The sequence below is a fragment of the Egretta garzetta genome, unplaced genomic scaffold (genome assembly GCF_000687185.1).
Source record: "Egretta garzetta isolate BGI_Z169 unplaced genomic scaffold, ASM68718v1 scaffold287, whole genome shotgun sequence".
Classification (NCBI taxonomy): domain Eukaryota; kingdom Metazoa; phylum Chordata; class Aves; order Pelecaniformes; family Ardeidae; genus Egretta; species Egretta garzetta.
The window spans coordinates 10,205,419-10,221,688 of NW_009260435.1; the positions used below are offsets into that span (position 1 = coordinate 10,205,419).

A 16,270-nucleotide genomic window follows, 5' to 3' on the forward strand; every position below is an offset into this window, starting at 1 on the left:
GGAATGCTGACTGTGTGACGTGCAGTCAGAAGGACTTTGGCTTTTGATCTTGCTGTACTTTTGAGAGAGCTATTTCCTTACCTCGGTGTGCTATTCAACCGCGTGCTGGTATTTCAAGTCTCATTTTTTCTTCAGAAATAAATGCTAAGGGAGAAGGTTTGTGTATCTTATAATCTTGCCACTTTGCCCATGAACCTTTTAAATTCATTGATCTGGAAATGTAACACTTCTAGCACAGTTCATTTGCTAAGAAGTATAAAAGAAAATAAAAATGTTGTTAGCCTACCGGTCTGTCTTATCAGCTTTGTGGTAAGTAATTTTAAAAATGAGAACTGCATATGATCTTTAAACTATCAAATCCAAGTAACAGCAAAAAATCTTAAATAGTTTTGTTCTTTACAATAAACTGTATAACATGTAGAAGCTTTATTAAGTGATCTCTAAAGTTCTTGGAGTTCTGGAAGCCTTGTGGGTTTGGGCAGGCTCTTCCATAGCTGTGGTCTGCTGGAATTCAGGTGCTCCAGACCTGGGGGATCTCTGATTGAATCAGTGGGTGAAGGATCCAAACAAAGTAGACTCTTCCTTGTGGAAGTCTCTGGCTAACACACTGACGAAGGTTGCTGGTGTTCTTGACTGTTTTTCGTTGAAAATTATTTTTTAAAAATAATTAAGATTTTTTTTTTTTTCACACCTCAAAGCTATGGTGGAAATTTTTGCCATGAAACAAGTTGGAAATACTACAATGTAAAGTTTCTCATTAGAATAAATGGAGATTTTTCCATGCTGGCAAGTCTAAGACATGTCAAAAAAGGAAAAGACAAACAAACAGAAAACCAAACCAAACCAAAACCTGACTGGAACTTGTAGTTTGGTCAGCTAGACTACAGCTGCTACAATGTACTCTGGGTTCTAGCCTGTACTAGTTGCATTGCCTATCAAGTGTGGTAATTTTAAACTTTGTATTGATGAATCCTATGCAGCATATGTCAATGATTCTAAGATGTTTCAAGATAAAAGATGCAGTAAACAAAAAAAGGACTGTATTTGTAATCTTGCTAACAGGTACCATACATTTTTGTAATTAGCTTGGATCTGACATCAGCACAAAGGAATGCCTGGTTCTTCAGCGTGCCTCTAGTTCTTTCTTTCCATGTTTTTCCTTCTGGTTCCTTCCATTTTATTCCCTGTCCTTTTCCTTATTCCTGTCATCTTTTCCTCCTCTTTTGTGTTTAAATTAATTCCATATTGATTTCTTGTTTGTCTTTACCAGAAGTTTCTCTTTTCAGGCTAAGGTGTCTCTATGTGTGCTTCATCTTTGCACCTCTCATTATGAAGTCTGTTTAACTGAGCAGGTGTAGTTTGCAACTCTAATACCCCTTGTGGTGTTTTTTATTAACTGTAGATGCTTCGGGAGCACAAGTCTATTATTATTCAGAAACACATAAGAGGTTGGCTGGCTCGAGTGCACTACTGTAGGACCTTGAAGGCAATTGTTTACTTGCAATGCTGTTACCGGCGCATGATGGCCAAGAGGGAGCTAAAGAAACTGAAGATAGAGGCCCGGTCTGTTGAACGCTACAAGAAGCTTCACATTGGCTTGGAGAACAAGATCATGCAGCTGCAGCGAAAAATTGATGAGCAGGTAAAAGCTCCCTGGCCTCAGGGAAAATACTTAGAAATCTTGTATTACCTTCTCAGTAGCACTGTGGGTGTTCATAGAAAAATGCACTGAGTTTTCATTGTAAAGTATCAGTTCTCTTTTCTGCTGAAGGACACTGATAGAAGAGAAAGGGAGGCCACAGTAGAACTGGAACAGTAAAGCACCCGTTTGTGTCTCTCAGCAGCACTGAGAGAAAACATCTGTTCCCTTGACATCAGTATTTCATCTGAAGCACATCGCTTGCTCTGTTTAAGGGCAAGGTGAGGTGATCATGTTTGATGTGTGTGGGCTCCCTGTCTGATTTTAGTTTGGGATGTTAATGTGCAGGCTTAGAGACTGGACTGTTCAGTTACCTCGTTAAGCAATTCTGCAAAAACAGACTGAAACTTTTTGGAAATGGAGAAGCTGCTCTTTTGCTCCCGTGTCTGGGTATATCCTGTAGGGAACTAGAAGGCTTCCTTAAACCAGAACTTCTCCAACAGTGCCTATGCCTGTGTTGTGTTTTGCAAAGAACAAAGAGTACAAATCTCTGCTGGAGAAGCTGAGCAACCTGGAAATCACGTACAGTACAGAGACAGAGAAGCTGCGGAGTGATGTGGAAAGGCTTCGGATGAGTGAGGAGGAGGCTAAGAATGCGACCAACCGTGTCCTCAGCCTTCAGGAGGAGATTGCCAAGCTCCGGAAAGAGCTGCACCAAACTCAGTCTGAGAAGAAGACCATTGAGGAATGGGCAGACAAATACAAACATGAAACCGAGCAGGCAAGTATGCAGTCTCAGATGCATGAGAAGATTTATAGGGGCCTGGTGTCCACTCAGGTTTTTGCCCAGGCTTAACTGCTTCAGTTGTGTGGCTGATATTTTTACAGTATTTTTAAGCAATATTATACCTGTAGAATCCTAAATAGGCTTGATACCTCAATAACTACACCTATGGCAGAAGAGTGTACTAAATCTATATATTGTATGTAAATATATGTATTCAATCTATTCAGATTTTGATATTGAGAGTATTTGCAAATCCAAATACTTAAGCTTCCTCACTTAGTCAGAGGTAGCGCATTCATAAAAAGAAATCATTTTACCTATAGAGAGTGCAATCACATAAGTATCAGAAATCTATCCCATATACGGTATTCAAAGGTACCTGCTCATTTCCTACCTAATTTAATCAATTAGCCTACTAAACACATGTATGTGTGCACAGTCTAGTTCAACAAGTTTTGACTAACCCCTCATCTTTGCTTTAACCACAAACATATCAAACAGGTTGTTTCCTTTCAAGATTACTTGCTGATAATGGTGCAAGTTTCAAATATTGGAAGAGCCATTCCATCATTATATGATGCTGCAGTGATACATTTCAAATCAGATAAACATAAGGAAAACTGTTAATTGATTAAGCAAAGGGAATGAATAGTAACCTTAATCAGAGACAAATGAGTAACTGGCAAACCTGGGCATGGTTAGAGGCACAACTTTTGGGCAGAGGCAAGATATTAGATTATGGTGTTACCCAATGCAATAGAATATAAACCAGAACTACCAATTTTGTTCCTGTTTTAGGAATATTTCTATTTTAAGAAATAAATTACATCTTTGGGACTTCACTAAAAAAATATGGCACAGTGGAGTGGTTCAAGGCAGTTTTGGCACCTGATCAGAAATGGAGTGCAGAACATACAGGGGAATCTGCAGTGGGACGTACCTTAGACATGTAATTTGGGAAACGAAGATGTCATAACTTAGTTCACTGATTTCATTCTCTGAGAAAAAGTTTATATATTTGAACTCTTACAACAAGGGTGTAGTTGCTGTTAGAGCTACTGATGAAAGGTGAACTGCATTCCAAGTCAAATATTTTATTATCTCTGTAGCTGGTATCAGAACTGAAGGAGCAGAACACATTACTGAAAACAGAAAAGGAGGACCTTAACCGCCGCATCCATGACCAAGCGAGGGAAATAACAGGTTGGCTCTGTTCTCTTCACTCGGGTTTTCTGCTTCATGTTACCTTGTGAAGCAACGCTCTGCTGCATAGATTGGGCTAATTTGCCTTAGTTTGCATTCCTTTTTAGTTTAATGGTTTCATTTCTTTGTTTTAAGAACTCGTATGCACCAGAACATTTTACTATTTGAGTTTTCATGAAGTCCTAAGGCTTTGGGATCTTTTTGGTGACTGTTACAAAGCTTTTTACTTTTAAAAAGATGACTCTGATATTTAATACAATTAACCTACTGCAGCTCTTCTGGCTGCTGTGACTACGTAGACAGCAGCCAGAAGAGCGTAAGTCTAGATGTGAAGGCTGTGATGGAGGCAGCTGCGATGGGAGGGTCAGCATGCTTGAGGCTTAAAGCATCTCACATTTTGCTTTTTACATAATGCAGCACCAGGCTAGTGCCCCTTCTTCGTCCCTCCTGGAATTAGTAATGCAAGGTATTAGCAGAATAAATAACTTGACTGAGTGAACCCTTCTGTGGTTACCACAATAATGCTTTGGCCCTTCGTATATTTGGCTTAATGTTCACCTATAGAAGCACAAATACCACACATCAGCTTCAAACAGCAGACTGTTCCACCATCTGTGTTCCTAGTGCAGCTGCATGCCTGCACCTCCAGGATGGATGCACTGCATGGTAGGTAGAACTGGAGTTCTCACTTTGGATTCCTGTTCTCTGTGGCAGAAACGATGGAAAAGAAATTAGTGGAGGAAACGAAACAGCTAGAACTAGATCTGAATGATGAACGGTTACGGTACCAGAACCTGCTGAATGAGTTCAGCCGTTTAGAGGAGCGGTATGATGACCTCAAGGATGAAATGAACTTAATGGTGGTAAGTGGCTAAACATCTGGGAAATCAAAAGCTGTTCACAAATGTGTTTAGGCAGAAGCTAGTGGTGTAAGTTAGTAACTGACTGTGCTGTCAGCTGGGTGGTGGTGACCTGTACCTGAAAAGACAATTTGTCCTTTTAAATATTGGTTAATTAGATTAGCTCAGCCAAAACAAATACATTTAAAGTTTGTGGTTTATTTTTCTAGATTATATCTTTATTTTCACATTTGTGAAAGAAGGCTAAATTTCTGCTGTGACTTTGCTAGTAGTATTGCACATGCTGTCCACTCTTATTTTGCCCTGAAGTTATTCACGCGTGCTAGGGTTGTTTGTACCACATTGATCCAGTGTTAAATTTTAAGAAGGTCTAGGAATATTTTATGTGTCAGGAAGAAAAAATATTCCTCAATACAATGTCTGGGAAGTTAGAGAATTGCTGCCTGTGCTTCCTGTAAACCGAGCTTTTCTTTCCCACAAAATGCTGCATTGTTGCTTGACTGTGCTTTCTGCAGCAATACTTGATGGTGTAGGATCTGACCTGGCTCCATAGATTTGATTGTGAACTACATCTCATAGGCTTTAGGTGGCATGAGAGACCAGAATCAAAAATCTTTTCTTCTAAATTTTGATAGCTGTGAAATAACACCAAATATTACAAGCTAAATTATAGGTTGTGAAGAGACAGTCACAGGCAAGACTATATATTGGTATTGATTTGTTTCATTTGCACTCCAGAACATCCCCAAGCCTGGGCACAAAAGAACAGATTCAACACACAGTAGCAATGAATCGGAATATACTTTTAGTTCTGAGATCACAGAAGCGGAAGACTTACCAGTGAGGACAGAGGTAATGTTAAAAAAAACCCACAACTTTTCATTGATCAGTGGTTGAACTTATTCCTATCTCTTCTTTGTATGTGCTTGTGAACACCATATCCATATAGTGAGATATCTAATGCTTCAATCCCACTTTTTCCATTTCATTCTTGAAAACAGCTCATTCTCTAATTAGTTGCGGTTCTATGTAAAAAGACTTTGTGAAAGTATGCTTTGAATTCTTCTGTATTACAGTAAGCATAGACTAGATACTTGGCCATCCAATTGATTTGCATCTGTAAAACATTTGCTTGCCAGCATTTTCTAAGTACAATCACTTTTTCAGCACAGAGTGGGAATTCAGAAAACCAGTGAGACTTCCTGAGAAGTCTGTATACTGTATATTCAAGGATTAAAAGTGTCAAGGTGGCTAGCCACATTCTTAGTAGCTACATGAAATGAGTTCCCTGTTAGGGGTGAGAACCTCATGTTGATTCTTTTTTCCTCTATTTCATAGAGATGAATAAATCTCCAAGAATGTACTATCCCTTTGCATATGCAGTGATACAAATGCCAGGATATTTTAAAAATTATCAGAAAGATGCCTTTCTTGATTCAGCTAATGAATAATAATGAATAATTTGTGGTGCAACTCCAAGCCTTTCTTAGTATTTTCCAAGATAACTCCCCCTTTTGGCCCTCCCAAAGAAACGGGACAGCTAACGCAGCAGAAAGCCACCAGGCTGGTGGTCTGAGCATCCTTGGCAGCTTGCAGATGCAAAGCTTTTCCAGTGTATTCTAGAGATCTGTGAGCCATCATGCAGCTCTGTCTAGGCTAGTTATCTCCAACAGTTGCTTTTTACAGGCTGTCATTACTGTTTTTGGAAGCCTCTGCAGAAAATTATTTTCTACTATGGATGCAAATACACACATTGATGCTGACACATACTCCATGTGGACTCTCTCATAATTTGCCTTCCTGCTTACGTTTTTCACCTTGCATAATTGTTTTAGAAAGATGCTCCTACCTTCATGGACAGTCAGGAGAAGGACAGTGCAACTACATGTGATTGGATTTCACATGAGCCAAATGTCATCTTTTCCTTTGGCTAATAGACTTACTGAATTGCTGTTCTAGAGCTGGTTTTAGTTTTCAGAATATAAATGAAAAAAATTAACTCACACAAGAGCGTGAATAAATGTACCACTGGAAGATTAAATCTGTATTTGTCTAACCCCTTAAGATTTCAAACTCCAGTGTGACTCTAGACTAACAATATAGATTAACGATACAAAACCACATTAAAAAATAGGGTCCATCTCAATACGAACCAGTAAAGCCAGAAAACTCAGTCTGTTTTCTTTTTCCTGAGCTGTTGGTGTGGTTTATGACTCTTCCCCTCAATAGTAAAAGGAGATGAAGTGGAAATGGCTGTGCTTGCTTGTCTGCTACAGCCATTAATATTAATTTTCTAGTTCCTTTTCTAGGCTTCAAAATTTTATGGTGCACTTCATAGTAAATGCTTTGATCTTCTTGCTACATAAAGTACAAAATGGCTGATGGACAATCTCTGATGCACCTTCAGATTACAAACACTGGTCCTTGCCCAGAAAATAGTGAGAAAGCTAGCGGATTAGGCCCAGAACAGGGTGTATAATTAGAATAACAAAAGGAAAAATGTACAAAATATATCTTCTAGTACCTATTTATGTCACATCCCACTAAATTAACCTGTAAAGGTACAATCAACGGAGAGATTTCTCTGTAGCTGAAGAACTTACTGTAGAAATAATTTTAAAAAAAGAAACAAAGCCTCTATTTACAGTTGTTTCCAGGTGAGCCTAACCACAGACTTTTTTTTCCTCCTTTCCCCCTCCAAACAAGTAAGAATAAAAGGTATGCTTAATTATAGATCTCCTGTCTGCTAGGTAGTCTCTAGTGCTATCTCTTGCTAGGCTTTAGGCTTAGATATGTTTTATACTAGTAGATCCTTTTTAAAAATAGCATTTGACAGCTGATGAAATATTTTAGATGCCGATAGTCAACTCTCAGAATCAAGTAACGTTTCTGTGTTCCTTTCTCTCCCCAGTCTGTTTCCCATCTTTACTCACTGTAATGCTTCCTTGTGATGTGGAAGGGGAATACTTCTTGACTTCCTTCTGTTCTTTCTAAAGCAGGAACCAAGTGAGAAAAAGGCACCATTGGATATGTCTCTGTTCCTCAAGCTGCAGAAACGGGTTACGGAGCTGGAGCAAGAAAAGCAATCCCTGCAGGATGAACTGGACAGAAAGGAAGAACAGGCTCTCCGTGCTAAAGCTAAGGTGGACTCCTTCTAGCTGATCAAATGCTGACGCCTCAGTATCCCTTCCTGTGAAACAGTGGCTGTGTGAATGCTGACTGGCTTCTACTAAATCCGTATCTTCCTCTAGTACTTGCTTTATTTAACGACAAGTTTTATGCCTGGTGCTTAGTGCTGGTTATTTAGTTTTCCAAGGTCCTTGAGATCCTCTGATGGAAGTTAACAGGAACAAAATATGCTTAGGACTTTGCTTAAAAAAAAAAAAGAAAAAAGGTTGGTTTTATTAAGGAATGCCAATATACAAATTCTACTTAAATGTTGGGGAGAATGAGTAGTTGTTTGTTTTAGGCAGAATAAGAAGTGTTTCAACCAGGATGCAGAGCCAAAGCACTGGGATTACACTTGAAATTCTCCTCTGATTTGGTCTCCTTAAGTACTTATAAAATTACAAAACCAGTTTTGGCAATTGTTTCTTATTACTCTTCCATCAGTGAATTTCTTGAGCATCCTGGCATTCATCCTGCTCCGTTTCATTACCAGTGTCAGTAGTGTGATTTGTACATGATTTTATTTATATTAACCAATTATGTGTCATAAATCCGTAAGTAAATGAAAGGAGACAATGCCAATATTCAAACTAAAGCACTCAGCAGTACCAGAATGGGTGTTTCCCAGTTTTATAGGCAAATAATTTCCACTCCCTTTCCTTTTTCCTGCCTCAACTAAATTAAAGAATAGAAAGGATTGGATTTTATTTTTCAAACTTTCTGTATTCTTTCATAGGAAGAGGAAAGACCTCCAATAAGAGGTGCAGAGTTGGAGTATGAGTCGCTCAAGGTAATTCTAAAAAAGAGGTTTCTGTTATTTTCTAGTGAGAATATTGACACCAGTTGTATGTGCTGGCATAGGAAATTACATCAGTCCTTCTGTTGCAGAATATCAACTGGAGAAACTATACAAAAATTCCTCAGCACAGTTCTCTGTTGAAACACTTAGTACAGCTTGCAAGTTAATTTGAGCAAAAATACAGCAATAAATGTAGCCCTTTTTTCCAAACACATTATTTAAATTAATGCATGCCTTAGACCACTAGAACTAAAAATATTTCCTAACATCACTGAATGATGCAGAATCTTCTTAGCCTGCTGACCAGTACTTGTTGTGATCTTTATTTTTTTGTTAAGGGGAGAATAAGAGGAAAAAAAGATAGGTAATTTTTTTTCCTTCAAATCTGTATGATTCATTTATATGTGTTCTGATTTTGCACTTCAGACAAAAGGTTGGCGTTATTAGTGAAATCCTCCCAGGCACTATTCACCTTAGTCAAGAGGCCAGGGATACAGGAGACACTGATTGATTCGTTGCAGTTGCTCATTGTTTTTACTGTTTCTAGCCATAGTTTTGTACCTGTGGTTTATGGGCATGTTGGAATGCTGCTGGGTGACGGAATTGTCCCTATTTCTTGCAGCGTCAAGAACTTGAATCTGAGAATAAAAAACTGAAGAATGAGTTGAATGAGCTGCAGAAGGCTCTCACAGAAACGCGATCTCCAGAGGTAACTGCTCCTGGTGCCCCCGCATATAGAGTCCTCCTGGATCAGCTGACTTCTGTAAGTGAAGAGCTTGAAGTACGCAAGGAAGAAGTCCTCATCCTGAGGTCTCAGCTTGTTAGCCAGAAAGAGGCAATTCAACCCAAGGTAAATAATAGTCAGCAGATGCACTGTGTAATATAAAGTTACATTGCATCGCTGACATGCTTTATTTGATTTAACAGCGTGCTTGAAAAGGCAGAATAAAATGGTCTAGGTTTGGAAGCCTTTCTAAGTGTAATCTGTTGGTCCATTGTGAGTTCACAAACTACAGCAGTCTGAATTGGGAGATTCTATTAATAAACCCATTTTGGCTTTGTCTGCCAGCATTCATATAAAGATACCATACTGACCACAGCAGGCTGGCAGATACCAATAGTCTGGCCGGGATCTCCCCAGATGCATTTAACAGTGCAGAAATAATTCTCATTTGGAGCAGTATCATTTTTCTAGTGAGTATGTAGTTTGACTGGAAAATTTACAGTAGTTCTCAGGAATTCTTTTTAATTATTAGTTTGGTAGAAGGTACAAGAAACAATTTCTTCTAAGTCTATGCGGGGTCATAGATGATTGCAAATAAATAACATTTCATAAAGATGACCTATGAAGATAGATAAATTCCATATTATAGCTTGATAGGTGCTATGTGATTTTGTTGAGAAGAGTAGATTACAACCACTGAAATGCCTATCTTCTAAAAAGCTTTAATTCTGGTGAAATATTTGGGGAAGTAATAGCTTTGAAAATAAGAGTCAGTCAGCCTGAAAAGGTATCACATAAATCCAGGAACTAGTAATTTCCACTGAACAGAGCTATCTAGTGTTTCATAACCACAGCAAGGAATGAACAGATACATCATCTTCCCTTTGCTACTGCGAAGTTATGTTTATATTTGTCCTAAATAAATTGAAAGTCTATGATGCATGCAGGTGTACATATCTTTTTTTAAACGATTAATTATAATGAGAACAAAACTCATTTTTCTGTAATATTTAGAACACTGTCAGTAAATTCTTGAATAGTAAATCCTTGAATAGCTTATTCTCAGCAATGGTGGGATATGAGTGTTGTTTTTACAGCAGTTATGAGCATGAGGGAAATATGAAGGTGACCTGTGGGATGGCTAACAGCCAGTTTGCAGATAGCTTCTGCTTGTTAGGTTGGACAGCTGCAGCACAGATTTTTTGTTTCTAATGATTTGTTTTTCTTCTTTCTTGCCTACCAATTTGATTGCCAGGAGGATAAGGTACACATTTTCTTCTACAGTTATAAACCAGAACTCCTAAATGCTAAAAAAAAATACTCAACAATACTTGAGCTGTCAACTGCCTGCCTCTCATCAGTAACCTACATGTATTTGAAGTTGTTCTTGCACTTTACTTTGCTGTTATTGAAAAAACCTTTCTCACTGTCCTATGTCCCCCATGTCCCCATCTTCCCGCTCCGCGCAAGGGAACAAGTTATTTCAAAACAAGCAGATTTAACAGTTTTGAACTTTTGTTTATGGTAACCTGAACATGAAAGGAAAGATTCAGGAACTGGTCTAGTCAGCTCAATGTATCTTGCTGAGTGTGTTAGGAGAGTAAGAGCAGCACTGATTCAGGAATCGGATCTCTATTAACTTGCAAATTCCATACATTTCACAAAAAAAAGCGTGGTATGAAGAACTACCTTACGTTATAGTGTTTGTTACACTCTGAATGCAACAAACATTCAGGACTCACGTTGTGATCTGTAGATATTAGATAGGAATTGCTGAATGTTTGATTAGAAAATGTAGTTGAACACATAGTATTTGGGAGTATGAGAAACTGAACTGACTCAAAGTGAAGGCTGTTAATTCAAATATTACAACTACAGCAAGTAGGATATTCTTGATGATATAAGAGTAATTAGAATTTCTTTCCATCAGCGCAAAAATAATAAATATGTTCAGACTACTAAAGCTTAATAGATTGGCTGGTGAGATACAGTTTTACTGTGTAATAAAATAACAGTAGAAAAATCACAAAGATCTCATAAGGATGTTGGGAATAAATCTTTGAGGAGCTTATATATTTTACTGGTTTTCATATTAGATAATGTGAATCATACTAGGCTTAGAGTCCTAGAATCCAAAATTTATGTCCACAAAGTTGTTATTTTAAATACTTCACAAAATTTTACTCAGGAAAATAGCATTTGATTGTTTTGAAAGTCAAAAAGAAAAGTCAGAATTCCATCTCTTACGTTCATGAGAGTCCAGTGGTTCCACTGTAATTATTCCACAGCAGTGACGCAGATCAGACTGTGACTGTAAACTTCTGTTAAGTATTTGAAGTTTTACTGAAGAAAAAGCAAAAGTGCCATAGAAAACATTTAAAGCTGAGACAAAATGATATTGTGATGATATCTAACTTAAAATCTCAAGCCCTTGTAAATTATTTCCTGCTTTGCCGAAGTACTTAAAATATGTGAAGTGAGGAATGGACCTTATTTATGAGATTTGAAAGACTACATGTAATGCCATGTTTAAGAAATATTAATGGAATTAAGCTTGAAAAATTATGCTGCTTCAGTTTCAGTATTAGCAGCTGTTCCTGGTAATTTGAAATGAAATGCAAATTCATCATTTCATGAAATTTATTTTGTTCCTTTTACATAATGAGCAAATGAAAAGAGGTTAACACATGTACCCGCTTATTAGACAGACTGATATTTGACCATGTTGCATGCAATCATTTTAAAAACTATACCAAATGTACATAGAAATTATTGACCAACCTTCTGCTCAGGTACCCACACTAATTTTAATGTGGCTACTCAATGATTAGTGTTCCATGTGGGTAAAGTGACGAAAATATGGATTCAAAGAGCAATTACATTGTTTAATTTACCCTGGAACTCATCTTTCCTTTTCCAGAATACCATGACAGATTCTACAATCCTCTTGGAGGATGTACAGAAGATGAAAGACAAAGGAGAAATAGCACAGGCGTATATTGGACTGAAGGAAACAAACAGGTACAAGTTCTCTTTATTTAATCTACGATCCGTTGGGGTCTGCTGTGATACACTGTGTCTATCATATTCAGTAAGTTGCATCCATGTAAGTCTAGATACTTAGAGAACACTTGTAGTTGGGGTTATAATTTGATTTGATTAGTAAAATTGCTGTACGCAATATTTGAAAGGATTAGGAAACAATGGGGAAATGCAAAATCAAGCTTTCCAGATTTACAGATCTTCTTAGCCTTTAATTGCTACATTGCTCAAACTGGGTGCCATTCCCCATGCTGGTTTTTTACCTTTTATCCAGTAGTTGTCACAATAATCTGTCACAATACATTTATTGTAACAGCATGAAATGCTGTAACCAGTTGGGCTAATGCAGAGAACTGAATTTCATCATTAACAAGAAACATGTGTAAACAAGAGACATAATTTGCTAAGTTGTTTTAGGGTATTGTTTGTTTCTCGTTTATAGTAACTGTAATTTAGTATATAAAGTCCTTAACATGTCATCCCATCACCATCATGTATCTCTCTTGTATTTTTTTAAAAACTTTTCTTGAAAGGCAATCTCCCCAGGACTATCATATGCTGAATGAGGATGGAGAACTTTGGCTGGTTTATGAAGGGTTAAAACAAGCCAACAGGTTACCAGACTTCTCAGAATGTTTTTTTTCTTCATTTGCATCTTCTTTTCTAGCTAACTGTGCCCCTTGCTATGGGTTTGCTTTAGCTGCAGTATTTCTATTGCTTTAACAGTTACAAAATAATTCATCACAAATTTGACGAATTAAAGAGTTTCCTCAAACTTACTCCCCAAACCTTTCTACTTGTCAAGTTTTATCATTAAAAGTTAAGACGGCAGCAACAACTAATACGTAATTCATAAGAATACTTGCAGAAAAATAGAGTGTAAAATACCAGAAGCTCCACAGCTGGGAAAGATTTTTAGCCGTGTATTATTTGTCTGCCTTCACATTGTGCATCAGAATTAATGTCCCTTACAGCTTTTCAGCCTAAAGAAGTCATTTTAGTAATAAAGCTATTGTTTGAGTAGTCTCCTTGGTGCAACTTAAGTTCAGTGAATTGAACATTCTTCTCCCACGTCTCTCCGTGCAAGATTCAGAACGTAAGACACAGCAAACAGAAGTAATCTTTGGGTCATGTGGTGCTGTTCAAGCCCCAGTGCAGTCGCTGCAGTCGCTGCAAAAACTGCATGCTAGTGATGTAATGGGCGAGCTTCAACTTGTCAGGAAACACAGTTCTGGCTCTGTGTTCACATCTGAGCCCCATATCCCTACATGTGTCCTGGACTTCAAAAATGGTTCATAGTTCTGCACTGGCAGCTAATTCAATAGATCACCAGTGCTGATCACCTTCAATATACACATTTGGAAGAAGTAACTACAGAAGGAGGTATTTTGCAATGAATGCTACTAATTAAAGTCTTTCCTTTTCTTGTGCTAACAAGTCTACAGCTAACATTGTTTCGTGAGCCTGTGAAGCTCTAACTTATATGTGTTCTGCAGAGCAGGATGTGAGAGTGTTTGCTCTGTGCCTCTTGTTTCTTGTCCTAGCACTGTAGAGACAAGAAGCTTTATATTAAATGGCAAAGCAATGCAGGTAAATGACTGTTTGCCCTTGCGTGCTTGATCAGTCTAGTTACTAATAAATGTGCCTGCCTTATGCATATTTAAACCCTGAAAGATTGTCTAATTGAACACCAGTAGTCACTAGTCATGTCATTTCCTCTGTGTGTGTATGTACGAAATGGTGAGTCAGAGCTCTGGGACAGTGCCTTGCAAGCAGGACTAGATCCCCACAGCACTGCTTGGAAAGAGGCTGGTATGTGTTATCCCCATTTCACATGAGAAGAATTTGAGACATGATGTGCCCAAGGGGAAAGAGCCAGAGTGGTGAGGATAAAAAAAAGCTCCTGGATCCCAGTCCTGAGTTTGGTTCTGTTGTTAACCTTTCATGCACTAATGACAACCCTCTACAAAATGTTTGTTTTAATGTAAAAAGAAAGATTATTTATGTGCATTTGCAACTAAATGGTTTCTGACTGAACAGAGTTAACTCTAAAAAGATTTTCCTTTGTTAATATTGCAGGGTCCTAGCTTAAGCGAACACGCTGTCATCTTCATCTTACACAGTTTGTTTGATTTGGATAGAGGTAAAACCTCTTTAAAGCCACTTTAAAAGCAGCAACAATCTGTGAAGACTTAGTCTTACATTTATTGCCACATGCTCTCAGTGGCACCATACACAGCGTGTATTCAGTCACAAAGGAAATGCAAAGCAGTGTCACAATTAGTTTCTCTCCACTTTTTGATCATGCAAGCTTAATTTAATTAGAAGGCATACTGAAGGGTTTAAAGAGTACTCTGCCTTTTTCATTTTCCTTTGCAAGCCATGGCTAATTGTTCCTGAGCAGCAGCTAAAGCTTTACACTCCCTCTCAGAACTATGGATGTAACTTCCTAAGTGTGTTCACCCAACTGTTGCTCATCTTCTTTAGACTGCTGGAGTCTCAGCTTCAGTCGCAGAAGAAGAGCCACGAGAATGAACTAGAATCGCTGCGAGGTGAGATCCAAAGTCTGAAGGAAGAAAACAATCGCCAGCAGCAGCTCCTAGCACAGAACCTGCAGCTGCCTCCAGAGGCCCGCATTGAAGCCAGTCTACAGCATGAGATCACCCGGCTGACTAATGAGAACCTGGTAAGGGAAATGATCTGCAGGAGTGGGCTGGGGGACTTACAGACTGCTGTGCCTGGGAGTTTTTATCAGTTTTCAGGTGCCAACCTCCTGCAAAGAACTGCATGAGTGCAGTGGGGTTTTTTGTAGGTAAGCTAATGGGAGAGGGACTTATGATTGCTGGTGAGCTAATAACGTTTCAGGGAGCTTGATCAAAGTTTGTTGTGTGGAGAAAGCTTGTGAATCCCAGCTTTCAACTGATGAGTTTAATTATTGCTAAATAGAATGATTGATATCCAGGGAGCTCATAAAAAATATTAGTGTCAAGTAGTGATGTTTCGTTTGAACTATATTAGTTTATTTGTTGAAAAACTCTGATGTAGTTCTTCAGTTATTTAATGTCACTTTTCTTCCCATTTCCCTCCTCCCTGCCTGAAGCTACACAGATAATCCACTGTGTTATGAGCTCCAGCTGTTCAGTATGTTCTGAAGAAAGAAATAGTTCCAGAAAGATAAACTTGGATAGAAGTAATTTAGCTAATAATTGGTATTCCTTGCTTACTACACAACATTTTCGTATGAAGGAAAGATCAGGTGAAACTCCTTACCTTTCTCTGCAGAGGAATATGTTCATCATGTGCAGGCTAATTCAATGCTGGGGAAATTTTCCAAGGAGGCCCATGTTGGAATACTGTTGGCTTATCACTGTTTATCGGTAAAGGGAACCATGCTACTTCAGGAAGAAAAATCCTAGTTCTGTGTGTCATTGCTTCCACTAAACAAGCCAAGGCGTAGTCTTTCCTGCGTATGTAAGTTACAGAAGTTATCGCTGCTGGGCTCTTGTCCTAGTACTAAAAGTTTTGAGGATAGCATCAGATAATTCAGTGAATACATCTTGGAAAACTGATTCAAACTATATTTTAAGTTTGCCTCAGCAGCAGCTGTCTCCTACTAGCAAAGGCAAAAGGCAAGTGTTTCCATCTCTGACAGCTCCTTCCTGCTGCTTAGTCATATGTTACAATTTTTAGCCTTCTCCCCAGCCCCCCCCTCCCCCCCCCAAGATCTACTCATCACATTCTGTGTTCCCAAGACAACACACAGTCACGTAATTACATCCCAGAGGAGCTCTCTTTATTTTCTAATACAGTGAATGTAATTTTACTTGTTAAATATAGACTCATTCCTTAGTATTTCGCTTCTGATGTTTGAGCATTTCAAGTCCATTCCAAGTCGGGAATATGCTTCCTCTCCACCCCTAGCCCTACAGTGGAAACAATTTACAGGCTTTTCAGATGTGGTATTAGAATTGTAGTATTCACTGCAATCCTGACTTGATTAGCATAAGAAAATGTCCTGCCCAGGTTCTCACAAAAGTTATGTTCCAGG

General features: G+C 38.4%; 1 protein-coding gene across 1 annotated transcript in view; it reads left to right on the plus strand.

Moving 5' to 3' along the window:
- The window catches only part of MYO5A (myosin VA), a 94,278-nt gene that overhangs the window by 64,421 nt on the left and 13,587 nt on the right, over positions 1-16,270 (plus strand). The window contains exons 21-31 of the mRNA XM_035899544.1: positions 1,403-1,642; positions 2,172-2,420; positions 3,536-3,629; positions 4,344-4,492; positions 5,228-5,341; positions 7,489-7,632; positions 8,394-8,447; positions 9,079-9,306; positions 12,101-12,201; positions 12,756-12,836; positions 14,710-14,908. Of these exons, the coding sequence (XP_035755437.1) occupies positions 1,403-1,642; positions 2,172-2,420; positions 3,536-3,629; positions 4,344-4,492; positions 5,228-5,341; positions 7,489-7,632; positions 8,394-8,447; positions 9,079-9,306; positions 12,101-12,201; positions 12,756-12,836; positions 14,710-14,908 (1,653 nt within the window). The remainder of the gene's footprint in view (positions 1-1,402; positions 1,643-2,171; positions 2,421-3,535; positions 3,630-4,343; positions 4,493-5,227; positions 5,342-7,488; positions 7,633-8,393; positions 8,448-9,078; positions 9,307-12,100; positions 12,202-12,755; positions 12,837-14,709; positions 14,909-16,270) is intronic.